This window comes from Lacerta agilis, chromosome 4, assembly GCF_009819535.1.
Source record: "Lacerta agilis isolate rLacAgi1 chromosome 4, rLacAgi1.pri, whole genome shotgun sequence".
Taxonomy (NCBI): Eukaryota; Metazoa; Chordata; class Lepidosauria; order Squamata; family Lacertidae; genus Lacerta; species Lacerta agilis.
The window spans coordinates 89,125,000-89,151,101 of NC_046315.1; the positions used below are offsets into that span (position 1 = coordinate 89,125,000).

The 26,102-nt window shown below is 43.8% G+C and overlaps 1 protein-coding gene across 2 annotated transcripts in view; it reads left to right on the forward strand.

Annotated features, from left to right (window-relative positions):
* GPC6 (glypican 6) overlaps positions 1 to 26,102 on the forward strand; it is a 740,852-nt gene that overhangs the window by 557,501 nt on the left and 157,249 nt on the right. For both annotated transcript variants that reach the window (XM_033147878.1, XM_033147879.1), the window contains exon 4: positions 4,864 to 5,029. In XM_033147878.1, the coding sequence (XP_033003769.1) occupies positions 4,864 to 5,029 (166 nt within the window). The remainder of the gene's footprint in view (positions 1 to 4,863; positions 5,030 to 26,102) is intronic.

Here is a 26,102-nt window from a genome sequence, read left to right on the forward strand (position 1 = left end):
ACCTAGCATTGGTCTTATTGGTAAGGGGGGGGGGGGAATGTTTCTTTACTAGAGTTTCTTCATATTTACAAAGATAGCTTCCGCTTCTAAGCCTACATGGTGGGACTGATTTCCGCGACTGCTTCATACAGGAAGGAAGAAGAGAGATTTTAAGTGTGTACCCCTTTTGGGGGGGAGGGTGTACACCCAAAATTTTAAAATATGAGTGCAACTTAGGTGGTATTTGGAAGCATGTACATGTGCTCATTTTGACTGAACTCTAGCTGGCAAGCCCAGTGTTGTAACACTGAATGAATGTATACTGTGAAAGGAGTTAGTCGAGTCACTGACTAGTACAATGGGCTCATTTTGGTGGAGCAGGACACAAGCAAGGTCATTGTTCAATTACACCAGTGCAACTAGAGGAGACCAGGACTAATAAAGCAAGCAAGCTGGAAATTGTGAAGGGAGAAGCTTTCTTGTATACTGCAAAATTGAAACTCTCGGTTACATGTTGGGAGACGAGAACAGCATCTCCCCTTTGAAAGTCGGGGATTAGCCTTGCAAGATGAAAGAGGAACGTTTCTCTAGATCAGACCCTAGCTGCTCCACAGCATAGAAAACGGCAGGTCTGATAAGTCGTTGTGCAGCTTGTTAAACGAAAGCAGCAATAACAAACCGAACGTGGGAGAGATAAGCGATCATCAATGTGAAAATGAAAATGTTGTGTCAAGCAGAGAGCAAATTCGGTTTTAAAAGAAAAAGAAGATAGGGAGTTCTTTTTTTTCAGAACATCATTATTTGTTAAATGGCATGTGCTTTCCCTAATATTTGCAGAACAGTCAGCGGGAAGCGACTGCATTCTGCTAAGATAATGAGTCAAAGAAACACAGGGAGCATATGGAGCGGAAGGGATGATTGGGTAACCCAGTAAACACAAACCAAAATAAGTTCAATATTGTCGGAAAGGGACTGTGGCTGAGCTTTCTTTATGGTTCCCCAAAACAGAAATGTAGATGATAACATTTAATGTGCTAATTTTCTCTCTGTGTGTGAGAGAGACATGATAGACATCTATGAAATTATGCATGGCATGGAGACAGTGGATAGAGGGGTGGAAATTCTCCATTTCTCATAATACAAGAACCCGTGGACATCCAATAAAATGGAACGTTGGAATATTTAGGACAGATAAAAGAAAGTAATCCTTCATGCAGTGTGGCTATACTTTGGAGCTTGCTCCTGATGGCCACCAATTTGGATGGCTTTTCAAGAGAACTAGACAAATTCATAGAATACAAGGCTATCAGCAGCTACTAGCCACAATGGTTGGCACCTACAAAGTCAGAGGCAGTATGCCTCTGAATACCAGCTGATGGGAATTGCAGGTGGGCAAAGTGCTCTTTTTTATATGCCTGTTGTCTTTGTCCATGGAGTTTTCTTGGCAGGGATACTGGAGTGGCTTGCCAGTTCCTTCTCCAGGTGGATCACATTTAGTCTAAACTCTTCGCTATGACCTGTCCATCTTGGGTGGCCCTGCATGGAATAGCTCATAGCTTCCCTGAGTTATTCAAGCCCCTTCGCCACGACAAGGCAGTGATCCATGAAGGGATCACTGGACCATAAAGAAGACTGATCGCCAAAGAATTGATGCTTTTGAATTATGGTGCTGGAGGAGACTCTTGAGAGTCCCATGGACTGCAAAAAGATCAAATTTATCCATCCTTAAAGAAATCAGCCCTGAGTGCTCACTGGAAGGGCAGATCCTGAAGCTGAAGCTCCAGTACTTTGGCCACCTCATGAGAAGAGAAGACTCCCTAGAAAAGACCCTGATGTTGGGAAAGATGGAGGGCACAAGGAGAAGGGGACGACAGAGGATGAGATGTTTGGACAGTGTTCTTGAAGCGACTGGCATGAATTTGGCCAAACTGCGGGAGGCAGTGGAGGATAGGCGTGCCTGGCGTGCTCTGGTCCGTGGGGTCACGAAGTGTCGGACACGACTGAATGACTGAACAGCAACAACAAAGTGCTCTTGTACTCATTTCAGCTTGCAGGCCCCACAGGATATCTGGATGGCCACAGAGGATGCTAGACTAGATGGGTCACTGGCCTGATCCAGCAGGTTTGTTTTACATTCTCATGTTCCTATGTCCCACCCCCCTTAAAAGACAACGTTGGGCTGGTTCATAGCACTCCTTTAGCCATGTTTTATCCAAGGGCCAGATAGGGGGACAGAGGACTTTTAATTTAGCCGAAAGAGCTGAGCTGCTCACTTGAAAGCTAACAGCACATGCTTAACTCAGCACATAGTTGCTTCTGTCACTGTGTTTAGCCCTGAATAATTTAATAAGACCTTGGAAATGGAGACTGCTGCTTCCATTCAGAGCTTTATAACCAAGCGGTTGAAGCAGGGTAGCCACAGTTGCTGCCTGAAATTCAGAAGGAAAACCTTTCTCATTGTAGCGAGGTGACACAAACTCTTCATTTCTTGACCAACAGGGGCACCAGCTCCTGGGGACCGAGCACTGTTGCCCCCGCCATATTTTAGGGGTTGGGGGGCCCAATATCCCCAAAGCACAGAGGCAAAGCGCAGAGCCGAACGTGGCATAGCTTCAGTGGCCAGCTCCTTCTCCTGCCATGGAGGAGGAGGAGGAGGAGAGTCAAAGCAGCCTCCCACGGGTGTTGTTGTAATTATGTATTGATTTACACTATATTGTGAGCCACTATGGGCATATTTATATGAAAAAGCAAAGTGCAAGTTGGAATAACAACAACAACAACAAATAGGGGGTTGACAGGGTGCTACCACTTTTATTTCTAAAGCGGGTTCTCCTTCACAGAGAGCACGTGTTGTGGTGAGGGCCGGCAAACTACCCCTTGGTTGCTGGGCGGGATGGTTTGGATGGCCACAGCTGTGATTGGACCCAGGGTGTCATTGGGGAGAGTTCTATGTTGCTATTTCATGATGGACAGCCCAGCGTCTATATAATGGTTAGCACCCCTTTGACTGTGTGCTTCGGATCTCCCGCCCTCCCTCCCTATTTTAGGCCTCTGAATTGACCTTGCTGTGCCTGTCATGGGGTCGTCTCCTTTTGGGGCAGGGGCCTGGTAGGAATTTTTCCATTTGGCTGATTGGCTGGTGCCATCTGGTTTTCGCCTACTGCATACCAATTAGTCACAACTTGTAAGGTTGGCGGTTAGGCATTGGTTCTTATTATGTTGGTTGGAGGAGAGGTTATGATTGACTGTGTCTGCCCCTCCAATTGATGCTGGTGTGGGGGGAATTCCGTTAAAGGAATCCAGGGGCTCGACGTGCTTTTGTCCGTATCCCTCGGTCGGGAGCCAGGGCCCAAGCAAGAGCCGCTGGGAGCCTGTGGGGAGAGGGGAGGGTCAGACCCACCCGGCTCCCTGTCTCTCCCCTGAGGGTTTTCCCCTTTACTGGCAAAATGTCGGTTCTGTCCTTAAGGGACAGATAGTCTGAACCAATGCCTAAGCAACCACTCACATATCTTGTATTTAATAAAGTTGTGGCCAAAATCATGCCAAAAACCAAAGCAAAATTTCTGTCTGAAGTGTGAATTTATTTGGGGGGGGGGTTGGGGACCTCGACACGCAAAGGCTATAGCAAGCAGAAACTAAGTTAGAACAGCTTTTCCTGGCATGGAGATGCAATGATGGGCTAAATTACATGTGTCGATATTTGCCTTCTATGTGGGGTTATAAGTTTTAGGTGATGGTTTTTGAGTTGCCCTTCTGGGGGAAAAAAAAGGAAAAGTCACAGAACCACTTCCCACTGAGGAGGAGGAAACCTTGTTACAGGGTGGCAAAACCAGCTAAGGTTGATCACCAAAGATGGGGAAATTGTCCACAGGAATTCTCAAGGAATGAAACTGACGTGATCCCACTCCCAGATGAATGTGAGGATCAGAATGTTGTTATCCATCCTCATACAAACTGACCCGGAGCCTGCACTTGCCATCTGAGGCCCTTCTATATGTCCCCCATCCCAGAAAGGTTTGTAGGGTGGCAACAAGAGAAAGAGCCTTTTCTGTGGTGGCTCCCTGATTGTGGGATGCTCTCCCCAGAGAGACTCGCCTGGCACCATCACTACATGTCTTTAGTGCCAGGCAAAAATGCCTATGGCTATAAAATAATATTTGGCCTGTAAAATTCTGGGGAAGAGGACTGTTATTATATTTTATTAGGCTGCCTGTCAGTATGGTTTTTATTATTGATGTTCTATAATGTGTTTTTAATATTGTAGACTGCCCTGGGATCTTTTAATAAAGGGCAGTATATAAATTGAAATTAATCATCATCCTTATCATCATCATATATTGTTATGCCTCTTGAATGATCTGACATAGTTCTCAACTAAAAGAAGAAAATTAAAATGTGTGTGTATATATTGTGTGTGTTTTCAGAGAAGATATTTTTTTAATTGTTTCTTTAAATGCAAACTTTGGGATGAGGTATTTTTTTTAAAATATATATTTATCATAGCTTAATGTGAAATGGTGTGGAGTGAATACATAAAAGAGGCTGGTCTATCCATCACTAAGTGTCCATTTCTGCCAGCCTGCTGCTTCTTTATTCAAGCACATCTTTTGAAAAACTCCCTGTCTAAATATCACCGGTGCCAACTGGTGTGGGGTGTGTCTGTGTGTGTGTGCTGTTCCCTGGAATCATTGATATCTAGCTTAAATAATTGGAAGATAAGTAGTGGTTCTAGCAAAAGTTATCATTAAGTGCTAAACAGTTGTCATGCAGTGCCGGTTGTGGTTTTGTTGCCTGAGGGCTGCGTTTTTTCACCTATCAGGTCTCTGGATAGACACAGGAAATTGAATTCCTTTGTTTTCTTTTTCCTGCCCTTAAACTCTGCAGGTCAGCCCTACCCCAGGATGCATCCGAGCCCTAATGAAGATGCTGTACTGCCCTTACTGCCGGGGACTTCCCACTGTGAAACCTTGCAACAACTATTGCCTCAACGTAATGAAGGGCTGCCTTGCCAACCAAGCTGATTTGGATACCGAATGGAATCTCTTCGTAGGTAAGAACAGTTGGAGGGAGAGGGAGGGGAGGGGGCGGCGGGAGGAAGCCATTAATTTATATAACTCCATGAGAAGTTCAGAAAAGTTCAGCATTTGCTAAATTGAAAACGGGACACAGTGACTGAATGCCTTCGTTTGGTTGTCACTCACACTCTCCGATCAAAGTTTCTGCGGTTTATAGGGGACGATCATTGTTCCGCCTTGGAGCTGTTTTCATTAAATCTCTCTCAGTGTCACATTGTCATGTGATGCTGAAATTCCTAAGCTAAATTCGTAGAGGTGTGTGTGTGTGAGAGAGAGAGAGAGAGAGCGAGAGCATACTGCAAATGTTTGGGTTGGGTTTGTGGTAACAAGCCTAGCAGGAGAGAGAGAAATCATGTGAGAGAGTATGCTTTGTGTTAAAGCTATCCTGCTTCAAGCTGATCTGCAAATATGAAGGCAGCACTATCCTTGGTTCGTTTTTTTCCCCCCTGAGTCAAGTGTGATTGGGGGAATGAAACTCTCTGAGAACCATCAATGTGACAGGCAAAACTATCAGCCCCATAACTCGAGTTAAAAAAATATGCCAAATCCTCTCCTTCTATGCCCAGAATAATAATAAGGCATCATGCTGATACATAAATAAGAAAACGGGAAACTTCAATTCATATAGATGGCCATTTAGGTAGCTCTGTGCCCTCCCAAAAGATTTTTGTTTTGCCTACCATCCAGAAATCATTGGTGGGAAGAAGAGATGCCCAGCTTCTAAACAACAAAATGTAACCATAATAAAGATAATGAGGAAAAGGGAACAAAAAGAAGTCGATCTGAAAGTCGTCTTCACCTGACTGAGTGCCACTACAGGGTGATAAGTTTTGGGTTTCTTAAAATAAAATAGAAAAAGCACCATATTAGTGAAACAAAGCAAATATCTGGTGTCTTCCCATTCCAAAAAAAAAAAAAAAAAAGCCCATTGGGTGTCGAGTGATTTTCTTCCCCTTGTCACAAAAAAAGCAATTAATTTTCTTGAAGTGCCTATTTCATCTTTCTGCCTCCTTTTGAAATAATTCCCTTTCACGGAATACCTTGGAAGAAAACAAGCGCACAATGAGCAATGAGGCAGGGCTCTGCTGTGAAGGACAAGCAAAAATGTAGAAGAGCTCTTCACGTCTTAATTCTGGCGGAAAACACACCCAGGTGGACTTGTATTGTTATGTTGGGTTTATATACTGTGTGGAAACTGCAGGGGGCTGGGTGAAAAAAATGGAACAGAGGGGAGGCACATTGAGGAACATATATAAAACACACTTTTAAAAGGTAGTTGAGGGAGAAATGAACGTGATGAGTCGAGATGTGTTTGCTTTCTCAGTTATCCCAAGATACACCCTTCCTGGACACACATCATTATGTAAAGTGAATTGCATGAGATTCAATAACCAGAGGAGAATCGGCACACTTCTCTTTCATCCAACGACAAATTATTGCATCGGTAATAAGCAGGGTCAATTTGAAGTTTTCACCACACTAGACAAAAGACTATAAAAGTGTTCAGTCCACTCAGTTACAGTCACATGGAGGGGGAGAACAGAGTTGTGACCATAGGCACACTGTTGTCATGGCCCCATCACCAACCACATCTTTGGGGGCACAACCATAGAACTATAGAATGAAAAGTTGTTATGTATAGGCTCCACCCTCCCCCATAGTGTGGACTCTAATCTAATCTAGTACTAAAGAGAGTCAATAAATGAGTGTGTACACATGCATTTATGCCATTATTACGTGTGGTTTTGTAATTTTTTTTTTAAAAAAAACCAAATGACTGGAGCTGATGGTTAGACGAATAAATGAGTTTGTACACTATAGGCAGGGCAGTGGTGCGTCTACCATATTTTTTTTTCTTTCAAAATATGAATGTAAGAATTCTTTCTAGTACTAATATATAATGCATAATATAATATCGCTAGATACTGTAAAATACTATAATAATGTATAATGCATAACACTGATATTTACTGCTATCGTGAAATATCCTTCTCCACATACAAACTCCTAAAATAACGCCTTCCTTGTCGTTTCATTTTAGCAGTGCCAACTAGTTTGATGATAAACCTCTGTTTCCTGTGTTGCAAATGTGGTGTGTGTGTGGGGGGGGGGGTTCAAACTGTTCCTTTTTCCACCTTCTTTCCCTCAACCATTCCATTTAAAACTCTTGAAGAGTGTGCTACTTCTTTACACAACCGTTTTACTGATGCTGGAACTGTAAGATGTGAGGTTTATGCAAGAGTCTTGTTTGCCAGGTGTATACATTTTGGGATTAGCCATGATGAGCAGTGAGTTCCCAGGTACACACCCAACAAAATAGATCACAGATATAAATTTAATTAATTAATTGGCTGTATATTTGGGAGGCGTTTTCGTACAATGGTGCCTGCTTCTGTAGAGCAAATGGAATGGACGAAACCGATTTGCTGGTTGAACAAACTGTATCTGAATTTTAATGCTGGGGTACCAAGGAACCAAGGGATGCGGGTGGCACTGTGGTCTAAACCACTGAGCCTATGGCTTGCCAATCTGAAGGTCGCCGGTTCGAATCCCCATGATGGGGTGAGCTCCCGTTGTTCGGTCCCAGCTCATGCCCACCTAGCAGTTCGAAAGCACGTGAAATGCAAGTAGATAAATAAGTACCGCTCCGGTGGGAAGGTAACTGTGCTCTGGTTCGCCAGAAGCGGCTTAGTCATGCAGGCCACATGACCCGGAAACTGTCTGCGGACAAACGCCGGTTCCCTTGGCCTATAGAGTGAGATGAGCGCTGCAACCCCAGGAGTTCTCTGTGACTGGACCTAATGGTCAGGGGTAAAGGTAAAGGACCCCTGACCATTAGGTCCAGTCGTGTCCGACTCTGGGGTTGCAGCGCTCATCTCATGTTACTGGCCAAGGGAGCCGGCGTACAGCTTCCGGGTCATGTGGCCAGCATGACAAAGCCGCTTCTGGTGAACCAGAGCAGCGCACGGAAACGCCGTTTACCTTCCCGCCGGAGTGGTACCTATTTATCTACTTGCACTTTGACGTGCTTTCAAACTGCTAGGAGGGCAGGAGCTGGGACCAAGCAACGGGAGCTCACCCCGTCGCAGGGATTCGAACCACCGACCTTCTGATCAGCAAGCCCTAGGCTCTGTGATTTAACCCACAGCACCTCCTGGGTCCTTGGTAAGGTAAAGGTAAAGGTAATGGTCAGGGGTACTTTTTCCTTTACCTTACCAAGGAACCAAATGCAACTCCACTCCCTTATGGGCACTGTGTAAGCCGGGGTTGTCAACCTGGTCCCTACCACCCACTAGTGGGTGTTTCAGGATTCTAGGTGGGCGGTAGGGGATTCTACGGCACAAGCTGAATCCTCCTTCCATTGAGCAATGGTGGGTGGTAAGGAAATTTTACCATCAAGAAAGATGCATTAGTGGGTGGTAGGTATAAAAAGGTTGACTACCCCTGGTGTAAACTGGTGGTGTAATAAAAACAATATTTTGTCCGATACAAAATATTTCACTGAGTATTAACAAAGGTAACTTTGTCGTAAAGCAACGTGGTGTGTGTGTTTTTCCTATTGGGAAAAGGAACTCTACATTCGGCAGGTTTTCAAAAGGGGGGGGAATCATAGCTCACCTTGAGGGTTGAACTGCAGGCAGGCTACTTCTGTCAGACAGCTGTCAAACCTCTTCTAATAACAAACACCATATGCAATTCCCTTCATACAAAACACTACATAACTTTTACTAGCCAAATTAAAATGAAGAAGCAGAGGTATGCAGCACCACTGAGCTATGCAAGATTGGATAGGCTGCATGAGCAATTTTGCCTCTAGAGCTTGTGTCGAGAATCATGCATGAAGAAAATAATATATAATGTTGTGCATTAGTAGCCTTTGCTTAGGTAAATGTGACTGAATGTTTTATTCCCCCCCCCCCCTTCATTCTACTGTTGCAAATAAGTGAGGGAAGGATCTATCCAGCATTTTTTTTCGGATAGCTTTGCTTCCAGTTATTGGAAAAGCTCCTGCCACACAGCCTTGCACGCTTTCCCATTTCCCCTTTCGTATAGATTTTCTGTCCTCATATGGCAGCGGGTGGACTATATGATGCCCTCCCGATGTTGTAGGACTACAGCTTCCATCATCCCTGACCACTGATGATCAGGAGGTTTGGGCTGATGGGACTTTCATCAACAGAAATATAGTGTCCAGGTCAAGGGAAGTAATAGCCCTGCGCTATGCTGCCTTGGTCCGAGACCACACCTGGAATACTGTTGTCCAGTTCTGGGCACCACAATTTAAGAAGGATCTCAACAAACTGGAATGTGTGCAGAGGAGGGCAACCAAGATGATCAAGGGTCTGGAAACCAAGCCTTATGAGGAATGGTTGAAGGAGCAGGGTATGTGTAACCTGGTAAAGAGGAGACACTGAGGAAATATGATTGCCATCTTCAAATATCTAAAGGGCTGTCGTGCGAAAGATGGAGCAAGCTTGTTTTTGCCTGCTCTGGAGGATAGGATCCAAACCAATGGATTCAAGTTACAAGGTGGTGGACTCTCCTTCCTGGGATGGTTTTAAGCAGAGGTTGGGTGGCCATTTGTCATGTATGATCTAGTTGAGATTCCTGGACTAGATGACCCTTGGGGTGTAATTCTACCTGGAAGGCCCTATGTTGGAAACCCCTGTCAAATGATGTACCAAGCCAGGAACATGTGAAGTTCTATATAAAGTGATTATGGAAAATTGACATGTTATCAAAATCATTTGCCAAGCCTATTGATTTCAGTGGGTTTACTCTAAGTATGACTTAACTGGATGCAAGCATATATATAAACCTTCTGGATAATATGTATCTTCCTTAGAAGAAGAAGAGTTTGGATTTGATATCCCGTTTTTCACTACCCGAAAGAGTTTCAAAGCGGCTAACATTCTCCTTTCCCTTCCTCCCCCACAACTAACACACTGTGAAGTGAGTGGGGCTGAGAGACTTCAAAGAAGTGTGACTAGCCCAAGGTCACCCTGCAGCTGCATGTGGAGCAGTGGAGACGCGAACCCGGTTCACCAGATTACAGGACTACCGCTCTTAACCACTACACCACACTTAGGCCACTCTTAACTGCCATGACTGCCAACCATAGTTTGCAGGCTACAAAGAATCCCAAGAATTGTAGTTTGAGAATGTTTGACATTAATGCTGCAATTTTATCCTGCTCGGAATGCATTTTCAGCTGCAGCAACACTAGCCTTCTTTCCTTCAAATTTAGCGTATAACTTTGTCACCAAAACAACCCCAGGGACTTAAAAGCAAGAAATCCTATCCTTCCAGTCTCAGTGCTTAGAGTGCTTGATTCAAAATGACCTTTCTTAGCTTGAGAATGGATGCCTAATCTCAGAATAAGCCTTGCTAATATGCTTTTCACAAGTTCTCCCTCTCTTATCTCCAATATGTTGATTGGTCCACGTCACAAGAAGTGGGTGGTCAGCCCTTTGCAATCCTGAAGGTCTTTCACTCCCAACATGTTTCCCAAGAGATTCATAATCACTCAGAGCTGCTTTTGAAGAATCTGATGGTATAGGAGCTTCCTGCTTCTATGTCTCTTCAAGGACAGGAGGAGTTTATCTCTCCTTCTTTGCCATTTAGTGGTAGACTTTAAAACCTGCAACTCAAGGAAGTATGTACCTTACCACTGGGTTAAAGAGTATTTTTAGCAACAATGTGTTTTCATTTATGCTTGAATTCTGGAACTGAAGTGAAAGGAGCCCTGTTCACACAAAGCTTCATTTGGGGAAACCATTTTTTCCCTTGTTCTTCCTTCTCTCGGTAGCTTCCTGTGCCTCATTGAAAAGCTACTTCCGATGGTTAGGGAACCCCTGGAAGAGAATGGGAGATTGGGCCTGGGGAAGGGGAAAACCAGTGAAATTCATTCTTCCCATTTCTTCTGAAAAGAACACTTGTTCGATTCCCTTCTGTGAATGTCTGGGTCCAACCCCATGTGGTCTATTTTCCGAATAATACCATTGTATCTGTTACATTAAATTGCCTCTGAATTCCAGCTTTCTTAGATAATATGCTGTGCTACATGCTACTAAGAGGCAGATATTTTGGTTTTATAGGAAACACTAAGGCTGAGTACACACCATGCAGTTAAAATGCATTCAGAGCATATGCACCCCAATGAATCTTGGGTTGTTGTTCAGTCGTTCAGTCGTGTCCTCCTCTTCGTGACCCCATGGACCAGAGCACGCCAGGCACCCCTATCCTTCACTGCTTCTCACAGTTTGGCCAAACTCATGTTAGTAGCTTCGAGAACACTGTCCAACCATCTCATCCTCTGTTGTCCCCTTCTCCTTTTGCCCTCCATCTTTCCCAATATCTTGGGTACTGTACCTTAAACCTCACAGAGCTACAGCACCTTTAGCATACTAGAGACCTTGTGTCCCCCACAGGGAAAGGTACTGACATTCCTTATTAGAAACTTCCAGCCACCTTGCAAGTTCCTCTACAATTGCCACGGTTCTCTGGTGAGAGATAATAGCTATTAAACCAGTTTAACAGCACAAATCTGTGTATGGCTACTGAGAAGTAAGCCTCATTGAGTTCAATGGAGCTTACTTCCAGCTTAGTGTTTATAAGTTGGCAACCTAACTCTTCAGTGTGCCGAGTGTTTGTGAAAGAAAGAGCAACGATAAACACAGACATGGCCTCCAAGAAACAATTATAAAATCATTTCCCCTAAAAGAATTTCAGGGCATGAGAGATGTCTTTCAAAGCATGTCAGTCATTTTGGCTCTGAAGGGCTCTCCCAAGATGATTTCAAATGTCACATTTGCCGTGTTGCATTGTCAGTCACAGTGAGGTAAATCAGGGGGCTTTTCAGATGATTTTTATTGAACAAGAAATGTGCACTTGTTACTCGGGTTTTGTACATGATCCAGTCGTCCCCGCCCAAATCTCCTAGTTGCTACAGAGAAATTGCCTGAAATGAAGAGCCCAAAACAATCCATGTTACAGTTATTCTGAATGTGCTGATGGGTTCTTCGTAGCTCCATGTCAGACTTCAGGAGTAAGCTAATCGGTCAATTTCTGGTCCCTGCCACTTTTGTATGAGATCTCCATGCTTGGTCTCTGTCCAGGATCTGACTCTGCACTTACAGCCTCCTCCTCAGTCAACTCTGTGTCTCCCGCAGAGAGTAGATGAAACCCATCGGAACCCACTGGAAACCTCCCCGGAATCATTAGACTCTTCCAGCTCCTCCCACCTTTCCTCCTGATCCAACCATCCCCTCCAGTTGGACTACAACTCCCATCAGCCCCTGGGGTGTGTTAAACGTTCTACTCCATCTCTACAATCTGGAGGCAAGTTCAGAAGGGAAAGAAGAAGAAGAAGAAGAAGAAGAAGAAGAAGAAGAAGAAGAAGAAGAAGAAGAAGAGTAGTAGTAGTAGTAGTAGTAGTAGTAGTAGTTTGGATCTGATATCCCACTTTATCACTACCCTAAGGAGTCTCAAAGCGGCTAACAATCTCCTTTTCCTTCCTCCCCCACAACAAACACTCTGTAAGGTGAATGAGGCTGAGAGACTTCAGAGAAGTGTGACTAGCCCAAGGTCACCCAGCAGCTGCATGTGGAAGAGCGGGGAAGCGAACCCGGTTCACCAGATTACGAGTCCACTGCTCTTAACCACTACACCACATCTACTTTTCCACCAACAGATTTTTGTTGGTGGCCGTGACATTATCTTATCCTAGGAGTAGTGGGCAGAATTTGCACCACCACAAAGTTGCCCCAAGTGCAACATTTTCCTCTCCTAATACAAGAGAGGCAGGCTATGCCAGTATTGTCAGGTAATAGATGAATTATATTTTGTTTTCTCATTGCCATGTCAGGAAGCATCTGAGATCTCACCCCACTGCAAGATGTCACCTACATCGCCTATATAGATGTGGTTAATTCACAGAGGTACCAATATTTGGTTCTGATAATGAGTCCATTGTGTAACTGTCAATAGAAAAATTGCTTTCAATAGCATAAGTGTTCATATGTAGCGGGAGGCTGTAGCTACATTTTGATTCATTGGTTAATTATTTTTTGTTACAATTATTTTTCTCATTTGTTTTATCCTTCCTTGAAGCAGTCTTGTAGGAAAGGGGGAGGGGTATCAACAGCTCAGTGGGAAAAGATGAGAATGCTCTAGCTCATCAGTCTCATTCCCAAGAGTTTCGAGTAATTTATTTTAAAATGGATGATTATGTTTTGGAAACACTTCTTTTTTCATTTGCTTACAAATCAAAATGCTGACATTTTGCAATTATGAATTATCCCTAAATTGCCTTGCATTTCAAGGATAGTGCTTGAAGCAACATCTACAAACTAAAGTGTCTTAGCGTTTACTTTTTCTTTGTTTTTTAGTTTGCTACTTTGCTGAGTATTAATGGCTGAAAATGGGTATCAGCATCCTTGCCTTGCCTATGACAAGTAGGAAGTTTCAGTGACAATGAGAAGCTTGGATATGTGATAAACACAATACATAAATATTTGCAGGCCCTTTGAGGATAAAATGGATGTTGTTCACCTATTGGGGAGGATACTGTTGTGGATTTTCTGCACCAATACATGTTCACTAATATATGCATTTTTATGCACACTTTATCCTGGTAAGTGCATTTGTGCACATTACTTGGCTGGAGAACTGCATTGCAAAATTCAGAGAAGTGCAAATTTCAAAGGGCGGCTGAGTTTTGGTTCTTGTATTGTTTCAGAAACTGTAAATTAGGTAACTGAATCAAACTTCTCTTCTATCCCTACTCCCAGTAAAAATTGCAGCCTGAAGCACTCAAATGTCAGACTTTGGGCCAGTTCAAGTTTCCAAGGTGTCTTCAAGGGCAGCCCCGTGTAGAATACATTGCAGTAATCCAATCTGAGCTTGGATCACTGTGCCCTAGTCATTGCTCCCCAACAGGGGCTACAGCTGGCGAACCAACTGGAGCTGAAAATTGGCATTCCTGGACCCTGAGGCCACTTGGGCCTCAAGTGTCAATGATGAATCTAGGTGTACCCCCAGGCTACAAGCTTGCTCCTTCTAGGGAAGTGCAATCCTGCCCAGAACAGTCTGTCTTCATACCTCCTGAACTCGGGAACTTGGAACACTAAAAACCTCTCTCTTTTCGGGATTCGCTCTGTTTGTTGGCCCACAACCAGCCCATCAATGCATTCAAACATCTGTCTAGCACCTTAGCTGCTTCTCCAGATTCAGGTGGAGCAGATCTGTGCCGTAGATTCTCGCCGAGCTTCGCTTACTGTGATTTTGAATAGTCCTTCAACATTCTGGAAAGATTTGTCTGGCTTGATGTGTGTGCAGGCAAAATAGTCATATTGGGAGTAAGCTCCCCCACAAGGCGTGTTTGGCCCAAGCCATTTACTCGGAAATGTCAGCTGGCCAAATTTTAACCTACTCTTCAGTAATATGGAAGGGGAGGAATTTTCCACCCTGGTAATGAAAGGCTGGGTTCTGTATAACATTCTCGCTTCTTTGGAGACGTGGGATATTGTGCCATTCAGAGCCAAGAGAATTGCCCAGGGTTGCAGTCTATGAAACAATTTTCTGTTTAAATGTGCAGCTATATGTAACGGAACCATAACCCATCATTAGAGAATGCTGAAAGCAATATACCAGCCCCAATACCCCCAGAACTGAGGAAACAGGCCCCTCGGAGCAAATGTCCTGCCGTGTCCTCTAAAATGACTAGTAACGTAAGTCAGTTGATGCATTCCTTCAACCTAATAAGAACATTATGGCTGCAGTCCTGTCTTACGCCTATTCAGCTGGGAGTGAGCCCAATTGAACTCAACAGTATTTATTTCTAAGTAGACATGCATAGGATTGTGCTGGAAAGGTAGGAAGAAAGGGAGGTACTGTACATATTCTTTGACATTTTGGAGGCAGTTGGAGTCTTGCTTCAGAAGCAGATGCTATAGAAGATGAATGTATCATTTATACTACTGCAAGGTGATTTACTTCATCATGCATATGTAAAACAACACTTTGGGGTCCAGTTATAATAGCTGGAGCAAAACAACCGTTTTTGCCCAATGGAAACTATATATGTAAGGAGCTTTTAGAACTATTTTTTAAAAGCTCCATTGGGAGTAGATAGCTTTCCAGCCCATTAGCATTTAATTCAGGTAGTGTAATATTTTACTTGGAGGTGAAAATGCCATGTGTGTGATTTTGCTATGTAAACAAATGCACCAAAAATTGGCTGACTGCAATTCTGATGCCTTTCAGGTGACCTGAAAATTTCACTAGTTTCTAAACAGTTTGCAAATACCTTTATTCGTAACATAGAGTCTTTTGATGAAGTACCGTTACTACTTTTTCCACCCAGCTATTTTCCAACGGATATTGCCAAGTAGTCCATTCATTTTCCTGGTGATGTTTCAGTTTGAAGGCTGAAGCTTGCAAGAGTCTTTTTAAGTAAGAGCAGTTTATTGAAATTATACTACGTTTTGCATTACACCAAATTTGCACAGTATCGGAGGTGGTTTGACAATCACAGCTTACTGCGTGTAATCCACATCCCAAATACTATGTTTTCCTGCTTGATGATTACTTTAAAAAAAAAATCACAAGGTTGGCTTTTAAAAACCATACTCAGAGCTATCTGAATTACCTGTGGATCCATCTGTGCATGCAATCCTATCACCAATGGCAGAATTCCCATTGGTTTTATTGGCAGCCTTAAATAATCTTAGTGTGTTGTATACATAGTATTATGGGGAAAACTAAATTATGAATTTCTTTGTACCCATGAGCCTCTGTTGGCTGACTCCTTCCTGGTGTTTCACCGTACAGCTATGCACAAATGTCTTCTATAAATGTCCCCCACCCTGTTTGTGATCAGAGAAACTGAAATGGCTATTTCTATAAAGCATTGCCAAAAAAGAGGGAAAGAGAAACTCATTTGCAGGTGCTGTGCGGGCAGGTGCCATGTGGAGCAGTTTCTTCCACTTTCATTTTTCACTGTGAGTCTATTGAACACAGAGAACGAGAAGGAGAGGACAGGGTGCAATTTTAGTTTTGAGTGCAACTCACAGTTAGCAAGCATAATCATGATCCTTCTGTTTGGTGTGATGGGGTGGCGACACTCACCTGACCTCTGGTTGGTTGCATTGCTGCTGCTTACTGGGAGATAGAGGGGATGTTGGTGTGGTGTAAACACACCGGGGGCACCAGATTGGCTCTGTCAGTGTGTTTCTAATGCACCAGCCTCACCGCTGCTTCCTGCTCTATCTCCCAGAAAACAGCAGCACTGCAACCAACCAGAGATCAAGTGAGTGCTGCTTGTTAAGTATAGTCATTTAGTACACTGAAATTGCAAATGCTGGTATGCATTCCTATGCATTTAAATCTGAGTAGTTGATAACTGAATTCTAGAGAGTTCTCTAGTAGTTTTCATGTGATTGGCTCACGGTCACATGGGAGGTATCTAGTCAAGAAGAGACTCCATTTTATGTGAAGCAAGTTGACTGTATTTTAGAATCCACAGTGAACACTGCTAAGTTGAATAGAGTGTTGGAATGCCTCTTCTCTGCTTGAAAGAAAGAGAGCCAAGCTGCAGGAGAAGGTGAAAGTGGAAATTTCTTATAGGAGCTGCAAGGCATGGCCTGACTGAGATATAGAAGGCTGAATGCTGAGCTCTGGAAAGAGAGGACAATGCAGTTGTTTGGAAGTTAGAAGAAGAGTCTGTAGGGCCATGATAAGCATGTGATTGTAAATATTTTAATTCATCTATAACTATAAGTCTCTGCAAGCAAAGTTTTTGAATGTTCATGCCTGGACATTGGTTTAATTTCCAAAAGAAGAGCGCCAGTCATAAATATGATTTGAGCTTCTTAGCTGCATTTTCGCTACTGTTGCTTCAACACCGCTGTCCCAGGACCTCATTGGCTACTGTTGCTGTGCTTGTAGCTACAACACTAGCTTCCCAGTAGGAGGGGCGACGGTGTTGCTCATCATGAGGGAGAGACAGCGGGGGGGGGTCAGGGCGGTGCAGGTACACTGGCATGAGTGCCAGACTGGCGCCACCAGGGCATTTGCACCGCACTGACTTTGCCACCATCTCACCTCTCTCCCTCTCAGCAATCAACAGCAATCTGTCTTCTGGAAAGCTAACATAGCAGCTTAGCCCCACCTGTTGAGTCACTTCTGGATGCAACAGTGATGGAGAATTCTTGGGGGGGGGGAGTGGTCTATTTTGAGGGGGGGAATCAGAATTCTTCTTAGGAAAAAGTCTTCTGAGATATTTTGTCCCAGCTCTAGTAAAGCCTTTTTCTTCAGGCAGAGTTTTGTTTTATCAGGCGGATGATTGTTTTGTTCAATATCTCCATTTCATCTGCTGCACCTCTCTGGGTTTTTTTTATGGTAATGTGTATCTGGCGTATGATTGCATTTCATTCTTTATTTTAATTGTTGTTAGCTATTTTAATTGTTGTTAGAAGGATGCCTTCTAGAGCTTAGGTACCACTTAGATTGGCTATCTTTGTATGTATGAATACATACAGACATAAATAAATAAACGAATGGATAAATTGGCCTTGCGGAAATAGCGTGATGGAAAATCTACCTGCAAATTACTATTTCCCCTCTATTAATGAAGGATTTGCCATGACTGGCATTTTGTTTTAACTGGATTATATTTGTAGTTGGACGTGGAAAATCTAGTCATCTTTAAAAGATGAAAAGGATTTTGATTTTGACCTTTGTACGATTAAATACAAGAAGCCAATTCACACCAATTAGCCCAGCTTTCATTTGCAATCCAGAAACTATATTCCATGCAGGATGACACTGGGGGGGGGGGATCATACTTACCCTTCCGCCTCTCTACTGCTAGTTTCAGTCTGGGGGGGGGGAGGAAAGGGTTTCCTAATGTAGCTTTATGAAGGTCAAAGGCACTCTGGATCAAATGTTCTGTGAATTCTAATTGACGCAGCTTTGCAGAAATCATTCTGCCAGAAACCCATATATTTGCTGTTGCGTCGCTCCCATTTGAGGATAAATCAGAGAACAAGGCACTGAGCAAACCTCATCGTGCTTATGAATGGCTTGGGAAGACTTGATTCCAGCTTGCCTTCAGCGGAAAGATTTATTTAATATCCTGATGGCAATCTAAATACATAAGCTGCATCAGAACCTTCTAAATTCTTCAAACTATTAGGAACAAATAATATATTCATTACTGTGCTGACAATTTACAGTGAGCCTAGCCTGTTAACAGTGTTTTGAAAACGCCCTGCAGGTTCTTCAAGGGAATACGTATGCATCACTTCGGTGGCCCCTCTGTGCATAGTTTTATTCCCAGAACTGTCTTGGAGAGTATTCCCCAGTGTTGCATAAGAATTACTGCCAACTGGTAAATTTGCCTGAGTAAGTGTTTATTATTTATAAAACCATGCCAAAGGCTCTAGCCCTATACACACTTATCTGGGAGTAGGTCCCATTGAGCTCAACATGCCTTACTTCTGAGTTGACATGTGTAGCACTGGAGAGATTTGTAGTCTCTGCACAAAAGTAAAAACACGTATTCAACCCCTGATGCGTTCATTCAGGAGCCCACGGGAAGGACAGCCACTTCAACAGCAGAAAGGGTAAAGGAACTTGTGACCAGAGTAAGGGTAGAACCCTTCTGGGCCACTTCTACACTTTCAAAATAATTTTTCCAAACAGAAACCAAAACCCTATCATCAGAGCTCAAATGCCTGGGTTTGCGTGTAAGAAGGCATCTGAGCAATTTGAATGATGGGTAATATGAATAAATAACCACAAATAAATAAATAAATAGTTAAAGCTACTGTCAGGGATTGCCTGGCTCCTTGCGAGGAGAGGGAGAGAGGGGGCACTACTTGGGAGGAGAGCGGGGGCGAGGGTTTTCCTTGGGGGGAGCAGCGGGAGAGAGGTCCTCCTCTTGAGGAAGAGAGGAACAAGAGGACTACTCGAGAGGAGGGGCTGATTGGAGGTCCTGCTCAAGAGGAGGACTGGGAGAGCAGCTCTTCGCGAGAGGGGGGGCTCTCTACGTTACAGGGAACCCCAGCCGCTTCTGTCAACAGACTCCTCCTCCTCCTCTTCTAGCCTTTCGCCTGAGCTCTCTCCAAGGGAAGGGGGGCTGCGAAGGCTTGGAGACTCTGGGCAAAGACCCAGCACTGCCAGCCAGAGAGGATCTGAGGAAAAACTGCCGCTTCCAGTGCCAGCACACCATCGGGGGGTCAGGGGCACCGCAGATGTCGTTTTAGGGTGCCGAGAATTTGGTGTTGGGCGGCAAACAGGAGAAGGGCACTTCCGGATTCTGCAAGTGACTGAGCGGTCATGTTTTGAACGAGCTCTACACTGTAAATAGTAATGCACAATAAATAGTCTTAGATACTGAAGGCTCTGTCGTTACTCATGAGCAACACTTGGGAAGAACCTGACAGCTACCTTTGCTTAAAAAAAATGTCTTTGCATACCTTTTCAAGTTGAGAGTAGAGTTATGCAACTTCAGAAGCTGCCCTGAGCTTTGAAAACCTTGAAGCCCCCTTATAGGAAAGCCTTCTTGTAGGAAATGAATTTACGATGATCTTTTAGATTTGAATACGTTGTGTGGACAGACATTGTTGAATGGGTGTTAATACTCTATATATTCAAGTTCTCTATGCACAGTCAAAGGAGAAATATGCACACAGTGGGAGATGTTTTCACCATTTCTACAGTGGCTTCTCACATGATAGGGCAGACCATTCCATTTTAAAATGCCAAAGTAGTAGACTAGTAGGAAACTCAAATATGTGTGTGCTGTTTTGCTTTCCCTTGCAGTTTTATCCATTAGGGATTGATAGAAAGTAGATTCGGATCTACTGGTAGAACTTGGGGTGATTTTCAGGAGATTGGTAAGGGTGTCTGCTTCCCAATTGTTCCACTAGGTTCAGATGGGCCTTGAGCCAAATCAGACAGACTGCAAAGCATTTTGGATCCAGGTGAACTGTTTTCCAAATTGCCAAATTGAAGCCCAAACTGAATCTCGCGGCCGGCGCACACCGATAATGGCAACAACAAAATGACTTTTTGCTCCTTCTAAATTGGGCTGCTGAGACGAAGAAAGCTAACCTGTGTGGAATGGTTTGTGAACTCAATTCTGCTGTAGTATTGAAAACAAATTCTGAGGCCCAGAATGTGCTTAGAGTTCAAACTGTTCTATAGTCCTCCTGTATTTTACACCTGGCTCAGGTTGGCAGATCTTGGGGTGCTAGTTGGGGAGGGGGGGAGGAGATTCCACAAGCATGAAGCTTGCCCACCCCTGTACTACAAAGCATAGTAGGATTGTAGATCAAATGTGGAGAAGGGTTTGTGGTAGGCCCAGTAACTAGGTTCATAAAGTGGTTAAGAAGACAGCATTGTTCATCATCTTTCTGTGTAGCATTGCTCATTTGCTGGCCCAGTTGGGTGTGGGAGGAAAGGACATTGTGGGTGAAAGAGTGCTTCATTGCATTCTTTTTCTTCTTCTTTGGTGATCATTCACAACCGAGTAAGATTGTTTTCCATGAACACAGTCTTAACAGTGGGTCCATAAGTGACTGTGGAGGCTAATTCTGGATCCACGTGTCCTTCCACAGTGGGGACATAGGTTTCTGGGCAGGAGTTGATCATGGTGAGGGTTTGCCAAGCGTGCCTTCCACTTAGCATGTTTCTCCCTTTCGTCCTGAGTTCAAGTGTCTTCAAAGCCCACAACACCTTTGGTAAAGGCTACAGGTAGGTAGCCGTGTTGGTCTGCCATAGTCAAAACAAAATATAAAATCAAAAAATTAAAAATCCTTCCAGTAGCACCTTAGAGACCAACTAAGTTTGTTCTTGGTATGAGCTTTTTGCATGCACACGAAAGCTCATACCAAGAACAAACTTAGTTGGTCTCTAAGGTGCCACTGGAAGGATTTTTTGATTTTATATTTTGTTTTGGTAAAGGCTGTTCTCCAACTGGAGCGCTCGCAGGCCAGTGCTTCCCAGTTGTTGGTGTTTATACTACATTTTTAAAAAGAATTGCCTTGAGAGTGTCTTTGAATCTCTTTTGTTGACCACCAGCATTACGCTTTCATTCATAAAAAGCTGTAGCTAGTGAAAAATTTGGTGCTTTTGAGTGTTGAAAGCGCTTCGCATGTGCTATCTAGTTGTAACCTCAGCCTTCCACAAATATTTTGGGTTACCACTTTCCTCGGCCCCAGCCACCATTGCCAGTGGTCGGGCATGACACAAGTTGTAGTCTAGCAACATCTTGGAGGGCACCAGGTTGGGAGAGGCTGCTGTAAGCTAGGTCAGTATCAGTAGCCTCCATTTTGCAGGTGGAGGGGAGGACTGAGGCGGAGAGGGTGTTCCAGTTCATGGCTGAGGCAAGATTCAAAGCAGGGACTTCCTGATTCATAGCTCAGTCTCTTGGCCATTCTACTACACCAGCATTTCAGGCAACATGGAGCTGCTGTTAAATGCAGCAAACCTACATCTCCTTGTTTCTCCCCAGACATATCTACTGACACAAAAAAGTGTGCGCTGGTATCAAGGACCAAGTATTTCCTCACCTGCACAGAACTATATTGGCTGGTTCTGCTAGAGGGCAGGGACACATGTAGCATGACATTATGTTGCCAGTTTTGGATCACTGGAATGAGACAGGGCTTTTGTTTTGGGTATGGCACCACATCTGCCCTGTTGCGTGTTGAGGTCCCCAAGACACCCCCCAATAACTCAGACTAGAGACATAATATTTGTTTGGGTTTTTGGCAATAATTTAGGCCACAACTTTATTAAAATACAAATTATGTGAGTGGTTGCGCAGGCATTGGTTCAGACTAGCTGTCCGCCAGGACAGAGCTGACTTTCGGTCAGCATCGGGAGAATGCCACCTGGGGAGCGTTAAGGAGGCCGGGAGCAGGGCCCTCCCTCTCCCCAGGGGTCCCAGGGGCTCTTGCGTGGCCCTGTCCCCCTACCGGGGGTTCGGACAAAAGCATGTTGAGCCCCTGGATTCCTTTAACGGAATTCCCTGCACCATCATCATTCCAGTAACCAACACAATAACCAATGCCTAACCGCCAAACATTACAAGTTGTGACTAGTTGCTACTGCAGTAGGCAAAAACCAAATGGCAACAGCCAATCAGCCAGATGGACAAAATTCCTACTGGGCCCCTGCCCTAAAAGCAGACGACCCCATGACAGGCAGTTGCAAGGTCAAATGCAGAGACCTAAATAAAGGGAGGGAGGGTGGGTGATCCGAAGCACACAGCCAAGAGGAGGATCTCCCTGCATGCAGGACAATATAAAGGACGCTGGGCTGTCCATCACAACTTGATACATTCAGTACTACTCAGCAACTCACAGGGACCTATAGGAGCTGTGGCCAGCTAGCCAGCCCACCCAGCGACCAGGGAGGTGTCTTTCTAGCCCCAACCGCAACGCATGCTCTCACAAGTGAGAACCCGATTTGTCTATTTCCAGCCCTAGTTAAGCTCTTGCGCTCTGCAAGGCTGAAGCGGCATAATAGTTGCACTGAGCCCAAGGAACCAACTAAACCCCAAGAATTTATGGGTCTCCAAGTCAGCACACGTTACTGGGGAACCATCATATAAAAGAAGCATCAATAACAACAGCTTTAAAACGCTTTGCTGTATTTCTTTTCCTCGCTATCAGTTTAGCGATGTATTTTGCATGGCGTGCGTGGAATATACGGCGGCATGGTGCGCTATAAAAGTCATTTTGCTACTTCTTTGAGATGACCTGCATAACTCACAGGTAGCAAAGCGTCAATAAAACCTTTATATCAATACAAACTATTACATAGTATACAGTATTACTGGATAGCTATACCGACTTATGCTATAAAGAACCAAAGTGTGCCCTGGCACAACAACATTGTTTTTTTCTTTTTAAAGATGACCATCCGTTTACCTTAACAATGGGAACATAAAAGAAAGTTTCCAGAACACAATTTGGAATCTGTGATGTAGCAGTATGAATCAGACCATAATAAATCTCATGGCAAACAGGTGCAGAGGGGATTGATAGCTGATGAAAGTATTTGATTTGCTCCACATTTCCTATCAACCTTTCCACCCCACAAAGTCCCATTTCTATTTCATACTGCAGGCAGCAAATATACCCAGATAATTGCCCAGTGAAATAAAAATAAGGATTTCTGATTTCATAAATTCGTCTTTCTAATAAAAAGAAAAAAATTATCTCGGAAGAGGACTAAACAAATGGCAGCTCCCAAGCTAGATATACCCAACCCCCCGAAGAAACTTTACTGCCCCTTTCACTAGTTTTACTAATTTTTAATCCAGGTAAAAAATGTCACCTGCAACCTCACTTTTAAGGAAGAGTCTGCACTGCATTTTACTGCCAATCTACCTTTTGAAAGGACCTTTCAGAAAGTTTCCTTCCACAGCCCAGTCTATGGAATGAAACCATCCGAACACATGTACTACAATACGCACACAGCCCTTATTGCTAATAATTAATGTCAATTTTATTACAGCACCTAACAATTAATAAAGAAGCTAGGATCTTGAGAACATATGTGTTCCCCAGGACTACAGAAGTAGGCAGTCCTGACTTTGCAGGATGACCAATTTAGTAAAACTCTGTGTCCCAGAACCGGCAAACATTTCTGACTTCCCTGAAATAAGGCATGCATTCCATTCCAAATGCTTCTTGTGAATGTGGAGGTTTTGATGGGCAGACAAGAAGTTCCCTATTAACTTAACGAACAGGGGCTTGCTCCATACATATGTCCAAACGTTCACACCCCAGTGAGCTAGATGGAAAATCTATATGTGCAAGAATTGTACGTAGCTCCAGATCAGATATATAGATGTCAGGAGATGCTGTGTAATCAGTTTGGTATTCCCAAAAGCCTTCTTCGTTTATTCCCCCACCCCTCCTTGTTTCAGCACAATTTATGGCTACAGCTCCCTAAAGGACAGAAAGGAAAGTGAGTGGGTAATAATTATACACTTGTGTGAGCACAACAGTTGTGTGTAGTGTCATATACAGAGTTCAAAAACACACGACATTTAATGTCTGTGAGAGCTGGACCATAAAGAAGACTCATCGCCAAAGAATTGATGCTTTTGAATTATGGTGCTGGAGGAGATTCTTGAGAGTCCCGTGGACTGCAAAAAGATCAAACTTATCCATCCTTAAAGAAATCAGCCCTGAGTGCTCACTGGAAGGGCAGATCCTGAAGCTGAGGCTCCAGTACTTTGGCCACCTCATGAGAAGAGAAGACTCCCTGGAAAAGACCCTGATGTTGGGAAAGATGGAGGGCACAACAAGAAGGGGACAACAGAGGATGAGATGGTTGGACAGTGTTCTCGAAGCAACTAGCATGAGTTTGGCCAAACTGCGGGAGGCAGTGGAGGATAGGGGTGCCTGGCGTGCTCTGGTCCATGGGGTCACGAAGAGTCAGACATGACAGAATGACTGAACAACAACAACATTATATAAATACCATTTACAGGAACTAAATGCAGTTCCCAAGGACCTCTGATCAGCCAAACACCAATTTCCTCCTGACCAAGCATTTATAGATGGCAGAATGGAATTTAACTTAAATTTGGGCTCAGACTCATCTTTTGATACTGAAATTTGTGGATGCCTTGCAGAAAGAAGAGTGGGTTGGAGAATATAGCTAAAGGATACTGGCTGAATGCTTTAAGTTATAAATTATTTTGAAGGTCAGTGTCCCTAATGTAGGTGGCATGGGACCATAGATGCAATGTGCTTCAAAGCAGTTACTATTCCTTAAAGCAATAACGTCCAGACCTTTCCAGTCACCTTGCCAGGAGTACCTTTGTTATGCAATAGCAGTTAGCCGAAGTGCCATTTACTGCAGCTAAGGATGCCAACAGCAGGCTTTCAAGAATTGTGATGAAGATCCCCAAGAAACATAAGGTTGGCTTTGAAAAGTCATGATATTTCAAGAGAACTGCACAATGAATTCTTTCAAATTTCCTTTTCCTTTTGGGTCTGCAAGGGACGTTATCGTGCCTTAATATTCCTTTTCTTCCTCCTCCTGAGATGATGGGGACCAGTTTCCATTTTCAATTTCAGGTTAAGGTCAGGTGTAACTATAGGAAAGTTGAATATGACCGGAGATTCTTCACGCTGTTTTTGAGAACTTGCAAGACTCACAGCTGCATTAGACCTATCTTGGTATTTCCATAAGGGCATCTCTGCCATATGCATGTCCGTTTCTGTCACGACAATATTTACAGAGCAGAGCTGAAAGAGAATATCTCTTTAGTGCAAAAGCTAAGGGCTGATAGCATCTCGTTTAAAATCTCAGCTAAGCCATAAACTTCCAAGGTGACATTATGCAAGCTGTACTTACTAGCTTCAGCATCCAATTCATCTGTAACATGAAAATAATAATGTAGAACTACTTGATAAGGTTGTTGTGAGGATTACCAAAAGAATGTATGTGAAGTGATGCTTTGAATTCACATGAAAACTGATATAAAAACACTGCAATCCTAAGGGTTGTAGTCAGCTAGGTCCTACTCAGAGTAGTGAAACACTGGCCTGCGAGTGCTCCAATTGGAGAACAGCCTTTACCAAAGGTGTCATGGGTTTTGAAGACGCTCAAACTCAGGATGAAAGGGAGAAACATGCTAAGAGGAAGGCATGCTTGGCAAATCCTCACCATGATCAACTCCCACCCAGAAACCTATGTCCCCACTGTGGAAGGATGTGTGGATCCAGAATTGGCCTCCACAGTCACTTTCAGACTCACTGTTAAAACCGTGTTTATGGAATCTTACTCGGCTACGAGAGATCGCCAAAGAAGAAGGCTCAGAGTAGTCCCACCGAAACTGATGAATCTAAATTCACCATGTCCATTAACTTCATCAAATGTCCCCCAACTGAACTGTTGGAGCTTTCTTCCATCCATTAAATAGGATTGGGCTGAGCACGGGCTATCATTAGGCAGACTGAGACAATTGTCTCAACTGATCAGGGTACAGCACACACCCCACCACAACGACCA